General features: G+C 34.6%; 2 protein-coding genes across 4 annotated transcripts; one reads left to right on the forward strand and one right to left on the reverse strand.

The window, feature by feature from the left end:
• The first annotated feature begins 837 nt into the window (after positions 1-837).
• Positions 838-7312, forward strand: LOC107947228 (importin subunit beta-1). Of its 3 annotated transcripts, none has more exons than XM_041107570.1 (6): positions 842-1150; positions 1745-4165; positions 4248-4980; positions 6488-6559; positions 6655-6716; positions 6867-7312. In XM_041107570.1, exons 2-3 carry the CDS (start codon positions 1752-1754, stop codon positions 4444-4446), a joined length of 2613 nt encoding a protein of 870 aa, XP_040963504.1. In that variant the 5' UTR covers positions 842-1150; positions 1745-1751; the 3' UTR covers positions 4447-4980; positions 6488-6559; positions 6655-6716; positions 6867-7312. The 3 variants fall into 3 exon arrangements, with proteins under 3 accessions (XP_040963506.1, XP_040963504.1, XP_040963505.1); XM_041107571.1 differs by having other exon boundaries at positions 6500-6559; XM_041107572.1 differs by having other exon boundaries at positions 838-1150; positions 4248-6559.
• Positions 7313-8957: 1645 nt separating this feature from the next.
• Positions 8958-12582, reverse strand: LOC107947229 (protein phosphatase 2C 57). Its single transcript, XM_016881805.2, has 11 exons — positions 12046-12582; positions 11819-11947; positions 11574-11679; positions 11021-11131; positions 10724-10803; positions 10555-10608; positions 10226-10342; positions 10048-10102; positions 9880-9912; positions 9727-9773; positions 8958-9233 (listed from the first exon to the last, which is right to left on the reverse strand). Exons 1-11 carry the CDS (start codon positions 12372-12374, stop codon positions 9110-9112), a joined length of 1185 nt encoding a protein of 394 aa, XP_016737294.1. The 5' UTR covers positions 12375-12582; the 3' UTR covers positions 8958-9109.
• Positions 12583-13924: the final 1342 nt, after the last annotated feature.

Consider the following 13924-nt stretch of genomic DNA (forward strand, 5'->3'; position numbering starts at 1 on the left):
TTATACAAAATTAAAGTTTATGTATAATATTACACATTGATAGTTTACATGTAATTTTAAATTTTATTCCTGAATTTTGTAGATAAAATTACCAACTGCATTACCTAAATCAAATCTTTGATTCGATTAATATTTTTATAATAATATATATAATTGAGGTTAAATAAGACATTCTATAAAATAACTATTTAAATGGGATAGGATCAATTTGAAGTTTATGAAAATATGTTCTAAGAGGACAAGATTGGATAACTTTGAATAAAATAATCGTACAGATTTTGTAAAGAACTTTTCCTTTTATAGTTATTAAAATCTGTCTTAATAATGGTATTACAACGAATTATTAACCAAAGTTTACGCCAACCACAAAATATAAATGAAAAAAGATAAGAGCTGAACCAGAAAGGGTTATTAACCATCTATTTAAATATATTATATTCTTTATTTTTGCAAATCTTTTCTTGGATATTATCAAGTGGGTCCATGGTAATATATATATATATATCCATGCTTATTCACCTATAGTTTTATTTTTGTTTTTCTATACCATAATTAAAAGATGCCTAATTCTTTTTAGCTGTCAAGTGGAGGATGGTTCAAATGTATGTTTTTCAATTTATTATAATAGTAATGATATCATTTGTACTAAACAAGGTATAATTTTATTTATAAACCCTTCTAACTTTTAAATCCAATAAAAGGGTATACTTATAAACACTCAAATTTTGAATACGAATAATAAAATAAATATGAAGAATATCAAAAAAAATAAATAAATTCTTTATTAAAAAATCTCTTACATTATTTTTAAGAAAATATCGGAGTTACAATTCAAGCCGCTGGTTTTATTAAATGATATTATCTAGATTATTAAATATAAGTTAGAGGTTTGGAAATTAAGATAATCCTAAATTCAAATTATCATTTTAATAAAATAGTTAGGGAAGTAAAATACATTATCGTAATACATTTGAAATAAAATAAATTCAAAAACTAATTCCTTTTCAAAAAGTAATTTAAAAATTATATTGTTTGTATAAATTATTGAGTCCAGCTCCAAATCCGCGTCTCCTTCTCGTTCTTCCTTTTTTGCGTTTTCTCTCTCCAATTATTACGTCTTATTCAGCCGCTCTTCTCCGATCGGTGAAAGGTAAAGCTTGCATCTGAATTTTAAGCTTATTTTGTTAAATTCCCCTCTACAAATTTCATGTTAATTTGAAATTAGGGTTTCTAATTGTGATTTTGGATATTTGATATTGAATGCATTGATTCGCTTTCTGTTTATTTGTAATACTAATTCAAGTGTTATATTCATTTCCTTCCCAAGATTTGAATGATCGAATTTTTAAGTGTTGACTTTATTTAATTTAAATCTACTTCGATCTAGGTTTATCTTTGGTTTTATCTGTTACATTTCAGATTTTAAGTTTTTAATATCCAATTGGCACAATTGATCTTTAATATTCAAGTGTTCATTTCAGCTGCTAGGTAAGTAGAAATGACAATAGGGTTTTCTTGGACCGATTTGATTTTTTCATTTATTTTTTTAACTACATATTGGTTTTATTCTTGTTATTGTCATTTACTCTTTTCGATGAATTGTAAGGTAACAGTATGCGTTTCCTTTTTATTTATTTTATTTTTGGTACCTTTTATGTTTTTCTGGAATGGGGTTTTAGAATATCTACCTTATTTACCTCTGACTTACTGTTTATCTCATTTATTGAATCATTGATGCTTTCAGAAATATTATGGCTATGGAGGTTACGCAGGTGCTTCTGAATGCACAATCAATAGATGGAGCTGTGCGAAAAAATGCAGAAGATAGCTTGAAACAGTTTCAGGAGCAAAACCTTCCTGTTTTTTTGGTCTCGCTTTCTGGGGAGTTGGCAAACGAGGAGAAGCCTGTTGAAACACGTAAATTAGCTGGTTTGGTACTTAAGAATGCATTGGATGCCAAGGAACAACACAGGAAGTTTGAGCTTGTTCAAAGATGGTTGTCATTGGATGGCAATGCAAAAAGCCAGATTAAGGCATGCTTGCTGACGACTTTGACATCTCCGGTATCGGATGCTCGTTCAACTGCATCTCAAGTCATTGCAAAGGTTGCTGGCATTGAGTTGCCACATAAACAGTGGCCTGAGTTAATAGGTTCACTTTTATCAAATGTTCATCAGCTACCAGCTCAAGCTAAGCAAGCCACTCTGGAGACGCTTGGATATTTGTGTGAGGAGGTGTCCCCTGATGTTATCGATCAAGATCAAGTAAATAAAATTCTTACAGCTGTAGTTCAAGGCATGAGTTCATCGGAGGGAAACACTGATGTGAGGCTTGCTGCAACCAGAGCACTTTACAATGCATTGGGCTTTGCGCAAGCAAATTTCAGCAATGACATGGAGCGTGATTATATCATGAGAGTTGTCTGTGAGGCAACGCTGTCCCCAGAAGTGAGGATAAGACAAGCTGCTTTCGAATGTTTGGTATCCATTTCATCAACTTATTATGAAAAATTAGCTCCATATATTCAAGATATTTTCAACATTACAGCAAAGGCTGTGAGGGAAGATGAGGAACCTGTTGCTCTTCAAGCCATTGAGTTTTGGAGCTCAATATGTGATGAGGAGATAGATATTTTGGAAGAATATGGAGGTGATTTCACTGGTGACTCAGATATTCCTTGCTTTTATTTTATCAAGCAGGCGCTCCCTGCCCTCGTTCCTATGCTGTTGGAGACACTATTGAAGCAGGAGGAGGATCAGGATCAGGATGAAGGGGCTTGGAATATTGCAATGGCTGGTGGAACATGTCTTGGTTTGGTTGCACGGACTGTTGGAGATGATATAGTACCTCTTGTTGTGCCATTTATTGAGGAAAATATTTCAAAACCGGATTGGAGGCAGCGGGAGGCAGCAACTTATGCCTTTGGTTCAATCTTGGAGGGCCCTTCTCCAGAAAAGTTAATACCCCTTGTGAATGTTGCCCTTACTTTTATGCTCAGTGCTTTGACAAAGGACCCCAATAGCCATGTCAAAGACACAACAGCCTGGACCCTGGGACGTATCTTTGAATTTCTTCATGGTTCAGTTGTTGATTCTCCCATCATCAGTCAAGCAAATTGCCAACAGATTATTACAGTTCTGCTACAGAGCATGAAGGACACTCCAAATGTTGCTGAGAAGGCCTGTGGTGCTCTCTATTTTCTTGCTCAAGGTTATGAGGAGATGGGTCCATCATCTCCTTTAACTCCCTTTTTCCAGGAAATTGTCCAGTCCCTTCTCACTGTCACTCACAGAGAAGATGCCGGTGAATCTCGGCTGAGGACTGCTGCTTATGAGACACTGAATGAAGTGGTGAGGTGTTCAACTGATGAGACTGCTCCATTGGTGTTGCAATTGGTTCCTGTCATCATGATGGAGCTTCACAACACACTTGAGGGCCAGAAACTCTCATCCGATGAAAAGGAAAAGCAGAGTGAATTGCAAGGCCTTCTTTGTGGGTGTTTGCAAGTCATTATTCAAAAGCTTGGTGCATCAGAACCAACGAAATATGTGTTCATGCAGTATGCAGATCAGATTATGGGACTTTTCCTTCGGGTTTTTGCTTGTAGGAGTGCTACCGTACATGAGGAGGCCATGCTTGCTATTGGAGCTCTTGCTTATGCAACAGGAGCAGATTTTGCAAAATACATGCCGGAGTTTTATAGGTATTTGGAAATGGGTCTTCAGAATTTTGAAGAGTACCAGGTCTGCGCTGTGACAGTCGGTGTTGTGGGTGATATTTCCAGGGCACTGGAGGAAAAAATTGTGCCTTACTGTGATGGTATTATGACACAACTTCTCAAGAATTTGTCGAGCAACCAGTTGCATCGCTCTGTGAAGCCTCCCATATTTTCATGCTTTGGTGACATTGCATTGGCAGTGGGAGAGTATTTTGAAAAGTATCTAATGTGGGCCATGTCTGCACTTCAGAGCGCTGCAGAGTTGTCTACCCATATAGCAGGTGATGATGAATTGGTAGAGTACACAAACTCCCTTAGAAACGGAATCCTGGAGGCATATTCCGGGATTTTTCAAGGGTTTAAGAACTCTCCCAAAACCCAGCTGTTGATTCCTTATGCACCTCACATCCTCCAGTTTTTGGATGGCATATACATGGAGAAAGACATGTGAGTTCTATTCAAATTTACAGTACTATGCCTTTCTAACCTGTGGTTATCAACTTATTTTAATGTATCTTATTTCCTACAGGGATGATGTGGTGATGAAGACTGCCATTGGAGTCCTTGGTGATCTGGCTGATACATTAGGAAGTCATGCTGGTTCTATGATACAGCAATCTGTCTCGAGCAAAGACTTTTTGAATGAATGCTTGTCTTCAGAAGACCTTATGATTAAAGAATCTGCTGAATGGGCCAAGTTGGCCATTAGTCGTGCCATTTCTGTTTGAGGGTGTTGCCATTCAGCATGTTTATTTCTTTTCGAAGTCCATGCATTTGGGAATGTCTAGGGTCTTGGGTTGCATGTGTCGTGTCATCACCATTGTCAGACAACAGAAGTTACCAGTCTTTATGTTGTCACTAACATTTGCATCAGCATCATGGGGTCAGATTCCATTTTTTTTAATCATGAACGAACTGGATACAGACAATTTCAGAGAAGTCAACGAACGCCTGCATAAAGAGAATATCTTTTGGTCTTGAATGAGCGGAGTAGGGGGAGGGAATCATGAATTTGGACATGCATAAGGAGTGGAGTCAGGTAGCTCGATCACACTTACATGTCAACACGAGCATCAGTTTTGCCTTTATCGTGGTTTTCTCCCAGTAAATCTAGTTTGATGGAATGGATGATCAATCATCTGGTTCAAACAACGCTGCAGCACTTTAAAGAAATCTCAACTGCTGCAAATCAACCATTGTCAGTCCTTATTCCATCACCTATCACAACTTATTTTTGAAGCTCAAATCTGCATATTTATGAAGTAAGTACTTCCGGCTGGCTTGTATTTAACTCTCCTCTGCTTCATTTATACATTTTGGTTCGGGGTCGGGTCGAGGATTAACCACATTCAGCATTGCATTCATTAGAATTCATTTCAATCGTTAGTTTTACTTAGTTTGGGAGTCAAAATTGTTCCATCTCATGCATTCATAGAATTTTTCTGTCTTTTGCGTTTCTTTGGGGTATACAACTGTTTTTCCTTTTGCTGTTCTTTTTTTTATAAATGTATTTTTGGTTAGCACTGCTTAGAGAAAAGTGATACTATTATAATCACAATTTGGGCATATGACATTAAACACAGTTTACTGAGGCAACTTATTTCTGTGTTGCCTTATTATTATAATATTATTATTATTGGTTTTAATGAAATTGAGGCTATAATGCATGTAGAAGATAAAATACACCCTGAAGGTGGTGCTCCCGTTAATGGAGAAAAATGAAGTGGCCAAATTTCAACTCTCTCTCTCTCTCTGTCCCAAATTTTTTTTTTTCATTTGATTTCATCTGATCTTTAGGCCACTAATTTCCCCTTTGAATTTAAGCCTTTTTGCATTGAAAGCGATATTGAAAACCTTTTTCTTTTTAAATTGTTTTTTATTTCAAGCATGAGGATCTAAAGCCACTATACTCAATAAAATTGATGTTTGGTACCACGGATATAAAGAAGGGAATTTTCATTTTTAGAGCCACTATTCTCCACTGCTTATTAATGATACACAGGTGGAATGAAATTGGAATTTGCAGGTCTCCACTTTCCAAAATAAAAATTAAATGCAAAATTAACCGTACCGCATTTTTTTTAATTAAATTTGATATTTAAATTATTAGTTTCATCTTATTTGATTTAAAAAATGGAGTAATTATTAATTGGTAGTTTAATTATCATTTTTAATCAAAAGAAGTTTTAAATACCTAAATAGAAAATGCTATATAATTTGAAGGTTATTTTTATGCCTCTAAAAGACGATGAACAATTTTTTAAAAAAATTTATACAATATAATGATTTCTTTACAAGAGATTTAACTATTGTTTTTTTCTAGGGGTTATATAAATACATATCCAAAAAGATTCATTTAACCCTAAAATTGGAAAGGGTAGGGGTACATTGAGCCATGCAAAGGAAAAGGGGGGTAACCAGTGTGCTTGTGGTGTTTTGTATAAAATGATACAAAATGGTTTTGCCATTTTATGATGTAGACAATATATAGAAACAGTGTAGTTGACTTTGAAGGAATTGTGTGGGGGGAATGAATGCACACCATCATTCTTCTGTTGCTATTGGGTGGGGTCTGAGAGGACTGTGGATATGCAGTGCACCCAGCCCACCACCTTCACAACTGCATACAATAACCTTAAGTTTAGCTTGCTGTCCTGTCTAATATTCTCACCATGGACATAGATATATGCATATTGAACCTCAGCTACCAATATAAAAGCACAGCTTCCCTTGCCCATTATTCCACATATTCATTTAATAAAATATCAGCCATGGCAGCAGCTCCTTGGTTCAAGACTTTTCTTCTGGTGTCTCTGCTCCTCCTCATGCCTTTCTCTCAAGGTATTTATTTATTTATTTAATACTCCAAGCTTACAAATATGTACTAACCAAATCAGTGACGAGAGAGTACCACTTGTTTTTGTTGTTGTGGTCAGGCATGGTTGAAGAAGGGCTTCATGGTGGCATGAAGCAAGCTGCAGATTACTCAGTTGAACAGGTATTCCTCATTCCTTCCACAATTAATCTTTGAGCTTTGCTTGTATATATGCATTGCAAATTAACGCAGATAATGTAGGTATAAATTCAATTATATATATACATATATATATTTGGGGAAATGGTGTTGATGATTTTAATTATAATAAAGGGTGGGAAGGAGATGATGATGATCCAAATGAGGACAGTGAGGAAGCTGATGATGCTGGGTGGAATGCAAGATTATGATGATACTGGGGCTAACCAAAAGCACGAGCACGACCCTAGGAAGAAACCTGGCAAGCCTTGATATTTATAACATATATGTATTATTATATGAAATAATCAAATCAACTAATTACTACTCTATATACTTGCGAAATAAGTAGAAATAATTGTATTACTCCTTTTTAAGAGGTTGGGACTATCTTATCTGAGTAATAATTAGAAAGGCATGATATATAAATTATTTATGGTGATATTAAATAGTTGTTTTTTTTAGGGAGTAAATAAAACTACTCATTTGTGGGTAATGGGTAATTGAGATGTAATATAGTTCAGTAATAATTAAATATGTTGTTAAACTCTCTATTAATGTTGAAATTTATGTTTGTATAAGTACTTTTTTGTTGCCTATTTCCTTTTACTTCCTTGGTGTTGAGAATGTATATATAAATCTATAGCTATATATACTGTATTGTTTTTTTTACCACATCTTATTTTCTCCAAGAAAGATGGATTAAGGACAATGGCAGCATGAATATAATAATTTATAGATATGCCAAGGTTTTTTTACAGGTTATAGGTAAAATTATATATAATTATAAATAATACATTTGAATAAATTTAGTTAGTAATAATAATTACAAAATATAATTAAATTGATAATTAAAATATATCCGAACTTAAATTAAAATAAAATTTAACTATACAAAATTAAAAATAAAAAAAATTTAAAAAATCACTTATAATCTACATAAAATACCTCAAACTTATGATCTCAAAATTGCTATAGCTTCAACCTTACCTTTTAAGTTAACGTCCAAAAGGGTTTGTAGCTATTATTTTATAAGTTATAGTACTCAAAGATATAAATTGAAACATCAAATTTTATTGTTCATCCATTGCTATTATTATGAGATAATTTTATGTTGGATTATTTTTAAAATATAAGTATTTCAATTGTTATAAATAAAATATTGTAAATAATCAAAAGTTATAATGTTTAGTGACTGATCAAAGTTTTTACTATTCAAAAGTGATAAGTTGTCGATTGTTACTAAAATTTAGGTTAGTTGATTATTAACAAAAATTTATAATTATTCAAGTAATACCTAATGAATACTTGTGTTCATTGTTAATAAATATGATTATCCAAATAGGCAATTACCGAATAATTATGTTGCTATGAGGATACACGAGAACTCCCATAGATTAAGAAACAAATTCAATTTGCAAGAGATGCCAAAACATATCCAAAAACTCATGATGTTCCTTCTACTCTCCCTTTATCTACTATTCTTTTATTGTTCCATAAAAAATTATTGCAAAAATTCTTTATAAAAATTTATATTCTTGTTATACATGTGGTCACTAAAATTTATTATATTCTTAAGATTCATTTGCCATTAACTCTTTTGCACATGAAAAATATAAATAAAAATAAATAAAACTTTTAAAAGATAACATGATTATATGTCTTAAAATTAATGTTAATTTCTCATAAATTTATTTTAACCAAGCATTTTATCAACTAATCCAATCCTAAAAATATTATTATACAAAGTACAAACAAATCAAGGTATTGATCACGCAAGAACAATGGCCAATTATGATTATTATATGGGGAAAAAATGCTAAATCATCAATATCCTTACGACAGCACCGTATCTACAGTTTCTTTCCAGTATATCTAAACTTTATTTTAAGTAATTTATATCAAGAACTGGATTTAGGATCTTGCAAGTCGACCATCAAATAATCAAGTTTGAATTTTCTTTTAAAAAGAACACTTTTGAAATTTGGATCTTGTTACATGCTTGCTGGAAAAATCTATTGGTAACAAATGCAAAAGATGTCGATAGCTTTATCTAATGTAGCATGTGGTTTCATTACTCGGGTTTGAAGTGAGTGGTACTGGTAGATATGTATACTAAATTTAAAAAAAAAATAATAATTCATGAAGGATCATATTTTCTCATACGAATACGTTACGCTATGTGCTATTTTCAATAGTAAATTTCAAAAACAAATGCAGAGAAAAGAAAAGAAAACAATAACACTCTGAATCATTAAAAGTTGCCAACATCAAGTTATCCAAAAGTGCTAGCTAATCATATACAGTTTCCATTATGCATACTACTGTGAAATCTACGTGTTCATATATATATATATACACAACTGATTAAGTAAAATTCAAAAAGAAACCTGAGATGACAACCATATTCCAAGTGACACAACCCCTACTGTAGCTATAGCTTGGCCAAATTCAAACAGAAAATTTTGTTGCTCAACTGGCAATTTCTGCCATTCAGTATGCCTGTGCAAAGGTCAAATCAAGGGAACACAAAACTTAACAGGGGCAGTATGATCTCATATACATATACATATATACACGAGAATATTATGTAAATCCCAAACTAGCAAGACCAACAGCATTTTTCACTTAATAGTAATTTCTTTGTAGTTCCTATTTTGCTTTCCCTCAAGCTACCATCTAATGTTGCAATAAAGGACCAGACTGTTCTTTCTAGTTTTGAAGATTATATAGGATTTTGATTCATAGTAACTGCTCATGTAATTTAGCTGGTGGCTGACTGGCTGCAATAAAGACTTTAAGGAGGGAAAGTATTGGTAATGGTTAGTTTAAAGACTAATATCATAACTACGCATTAATTATTCAATAAGGAGGGAAAAAAGAAAACTAATCGTTGGTTTTCTAGTAGAGGTTGATCCAAATATTATCCTGTCAGCTCAGCTTAAACTCTACAAAAGCATAGCAGCAATTATTACTGGTAGGGAAAGCTGCATACCCGAAATCAGCTATGATAATGCTGACATTGTCTTCTGAGCCTTTATCCTGCATGGTAAGATACGATTTCTATGGTTACTGAAACTGGTGCAGCACAAACGTATGTATAAGTAAAATGAATTCAAAGATACAGATAACTCTTGCAATTGATTACCAGAGCGGCTTGTGCAAGTGCATCACATGCTACCTGAATCAGGAATAAGGAGAAAATTAGAACTAAACCGAGGTAAGAATATCATCTGCAAGCTTATAAACATCTGATAAGAACTAGAGGATATGATATAGTTAGTAGTGGTGATGTTCGGTATAATGTAAAAGTCACCTGAACATCTCCATGTTCTCGTAATTGATTTCGAACAAAAGCAACTGCGTCCGAACTGAAAGAAGAAAATCATAGGTTTCTCAGAGTCGCATCCTTTCCAAACTGAATTTACAGCATACTAATAATACAACTTCATACGCAAGAGCAAGAGTTAAAAAGCAAATATAGATAAGAAAACCTGTTTATGTAATCCCATAAACCATCAGATGCCAACAGGACAAATTCTGCATCTGATCCAAGAGCTACTTTAAAAGTGTCTGGAGATGCTATGACCAAGTCATCATTGAACACTACACTGAAATAAAATAAACATTGATAAACAAACAATCTTGTAAGTTTCAAACACGTTTGAAATAAATCAAATGGTCATCTCACTTATGCTAATTAAGAAAAACCACTTCAGCTAGATGTTACTGTAATAAATCTGACTTGTAAAGCATAAACAAAGGCTAAATGAACCTATATCAAAAGAGGGAAGAGGAAACAAAGGATCCGTCGAAGACATACCGTGAAATAAATTTTTCAGACCATCTCTTTTCTTCAACTCCCTTCTTCAGCATTCTGAGCAAATGATCCCAAACCATTGGCATTATTATATATGCTTGAAATGTACAGAAAATATACAGAAACTACTATGAAAGAAGACTTTAAATTGAGAGAAAGGAAAGAACCGAACTCATTCTTCTTCGTTTTAAATCGAGTGTCGCCAAAAGCACGGGATACAGCTATGTCACCACAAATCCTACCATTGCTAATCTATATATGGACATTACAGAAGAAAATAGTTTATGATCAGAGCAGTGTGAGTAAGACAAATTTGTTTGAGGCACTAGAGTTTCTGATAAAGTTTTAATATAACTTAAGATGTGATAATTCTCATTTGAGCTAGAAGGATCAATGATATAACTACTTCAGAAAAGAAAATCATCAAGAACAGAAAAAGAAAAAAAAACATAATTTAAAAAAAACACACCCATCCACCTGCTTCTCTGATTCTTCTAATTTCTTGCAAAGAGGCCTTGTTGCTGCCATAGGGTCGATGAGAATCAGTCAAGACTTGTACTTTTCCAGCACAAGACAAAACCTGCATCAATGTATCAGCTGAAAAAAGAATGAAAAAGTGATATAATCCCCTTAAAGAGTAAAGGGTTTATTGAAGAAGAGTCGGAGCAGTTTATTGAAGGTTATCCTCAGCACAGTAGCAAAAGTAAGGGAAAAACAAAAAGTTTCTGAAAACAAGGCAAAAGCCTTAGCTGGTTCTCAAAATGGTTTCAAAATCTTGAGTTGAGTTGTACAGGAGCACGGACAGAGTAGTACTGATGCGCAAAGTGATGTCGAGCGAAAGGCGAAACAAGAAATAATTCCTATTTCATACTTATCCAAAAATAAATAAAAATAAAGGATTTTTCTGTCTAATTCCCAAAGTGCTACTATTTTTTTGGAAACTCAGAAGTATTAGCGTTAAGGATTCTAATGTGAAAAAACAGCTTTAATTCAAACACTGAAATAGGAATAGGCATCCATACCACACAAGAATCACCAACATGAGAAATGAAGAGCACTTCATTTCCAATTAACATGACTGTGGCGGTTGAACCGGATTCATCGTCGCCGTCTCCAATCTTTTCAAGCCTTCAACAAAATGAAACACCAGCTAATCCTTCAACCAATAATATACAAAAATCTAAAATCATATTAAGACTACAAAATTAAACTAAAATCCATTTTCAATATCTGTAAGTTCCAAAGCATATTTCAATCTTTTACTCACCAGTTGAGCAACTTTTTATCAGCATTTTGAAAAGCTTCCGCTAACCCCTTCTTAATAGCGTTGAAATCTCCTTCGTTCAACAAAATTCCACCTTGTAAAGCTGTAACACACTCTTTGTACAGTTCATCCCTGTTTTAATCAAAACCATCTCAAATCAATCAGTATTTCCTAATAAAATCACAATAGAAACCAATAATACTAATAATTCGCATATGTAATTACCATACCTGAGATACTTGACGGAAGCTACGCCGCCATGGCCATCAAAGACGGCAGCGAACGAGAATCCATCAAGACCATCCGATCGTATAACTAAATCATCCTCCATCTCTTCGCGCCTGCCCTGCACACTCGTCGACCCCCAACGGATCCCGGAAACATCCGTTAGCGAAGAAGGAGCGTTGATTGCAATCGCGGAGCAACGGCAGGGGCTTCTTGGACTAGATCTTATCGCCGTTGTTGCGGTTAGTTGGTTCCTGTAAGCGATTTTGGGATTGGAGATGAAATTGAACTCGATTGCAAGGAATCTCTGTAACTGATGAGTCGGTAACGCCATAACTTTTAGTTGACTCAGTGAGGTGAACCGCTGAGTCAAAGTGGATGATGAGTTGAAATTCCCGAGTTTCGGTTTTGAGAGGATGATGAGAGAAACTCTCTCCTCTGTCAACTGTTTGGCGAAGATAAGAGAGTGAAATTAAGCCTCTAACTGATTTTACGGATTGTATTCCACGTGGGCTGAAATCTTCTACGGATTTTCTCACTGCACTTTAAGATAGTATTCTATATTCTATATTCTATATTCTATATTAAGCCACGTCAGATAATAAAATAATTTTTCATTTTCTTCGGCCTTTTCATTGGCTGGATTACTTCCTTTAATGCATAGAGAAAAATGCCCGACTCCTTGCTTTCCAAACCCATTTCCAGTCAGTAGACGTTTTGATCCGGATTTGGAGGATCCAATCCCATCACATGGTAACAGACCCAACTCCAAGTATCAACCGCATAGGGATACTAGCAAACTATCCCTATTATGGTAAAAGCCACCTGGAATCAGTGGAACATTTGTTCCATCACCGTCTTGTGAGTAATAGGCTCTGGGAAGCTTTGGCTAGTGACAGTCAACATGAACCCGGCCCGGCCCGGCCCGGCCCGGCCCAGAATAACTCTACCTCTTCCTATATTCCTTCAAGTCTCCTGGAAACCGCCTGCTGTCAGAACCATCAAAATCAACACCGATAGCTCCTCAATCAGAAATTTGGGCAAAGGAGGAGAAAGGGTTATTTTAAGGAATCATAAGGGAGAATGAATCAGTGGGTCATGTAAACATATTCCTTGAATCACAAGCATTGAAGCGGAGCTATGGGCAATTAAGGATGGATTGCAATCAGCATTAAAAATATTAATGTTGAGAGTGATTCTGAAATTTCTATTAAACTGATTGAGATTGATAATGCAAATATTATTGCGCTTTCCATTCTTGTTAATGATTGCAGGTCTTTCTTGCTTAAGTTTACCAAAGGTTAACTCAAGTAGAGAGGAATCAATGTGCGGATAAGTTGGCTCGATTAGGGAGCGGCTTTCGACAGGATTATTCAAACACCTTTTGTGTATTTGTCGGGTTTCCCTTATTTATATTAAGGCATTGTTGAAATCTGATGCCTATTGTTGTTATTTGTATCGATCCTTTTTTTTTTATTTTTAAAATGAGGATGTTGGAAGAATATTGGAGAGAAGAGGCGAGAGTTTGGAAATTTAAGGTGGGTTTGGATGGGCGATTGGGTGCGGTGCGGTGCGTTTAGCTTACTTTTTGTCTCACGCTACAGTATCGCTACAGTATCTAATCTCACCGCCACCGCTGTTTTTAAACTAACCGCAGGTAAACTCACCGTCCATCCAAACTCACCCTTAGCTAGGCAAGAGGGTATCTTGACCCCTTTTAGGCACGCCCAAAGTTTTTATGGGGATTTTCTTTTATAATTCCTAACATATTATATATTGCTCACATATTAGTTTCAAACTCTTTCTAGGTTGATTTGGATTTGGAGAATATATATACATGATATGTAAATGGTAAACAATTTTAATGATTTGATCTAGTCAGAT

The sequence above is a fragment of the Gossypium hirsutum genome, chromosome D12 (assembly GCF_007990345.1).
Source record: "Gossypium hirsutum isolate 1008001.06 chromosome D12, Gossypium_hirsutum_v2.1, whole genome shotgun sequence".
NCBI lineage: Eukaryota > Viridiplantae > Streptophyta > Magnoliopsida > Malvales > Malvaceae > Gossypium > Gossypium hirsutum.

Bases quoted from the DNA above. Each gene is read 5' to 3' on its own strand.
- LOC107947228 (XM_041107572.1), top strand. From the start codon at position 1,752: ATGGCTATGGAGGTTACGCAGGTGCTTCTGAATGCACAATCAATAGAT. The intron at 4,166-4,247 runs GTGAGTTCTATT...TATTTCCTACAG, and splicing joins ATATACATGGAGAAAGACAT to GGATGATGTGGTGATGAAGA.
- LOC107947229 (XM_016881805.2), bottom strand. From the start codon at position 12,374: ATGGCGTTACCGACTCATCAGTTACAGAGATTCCTTGCAATCGAGTTC. The intron at 10,609-10,723 runs GTTCGGTTCTTT...TCATTTGCTCAG, and splicing joins TTTAAAACGAAGAAGAATGA to AATGCTGAAGAAGGGAGTTG. The intron at 10,103-10,225 runs GTTTTCTTATCT...TTCTTCTTTCAG, and splicing joins TTATGGGATTACATAAACAG to TTCGGACGCAGTTGCTTTTG.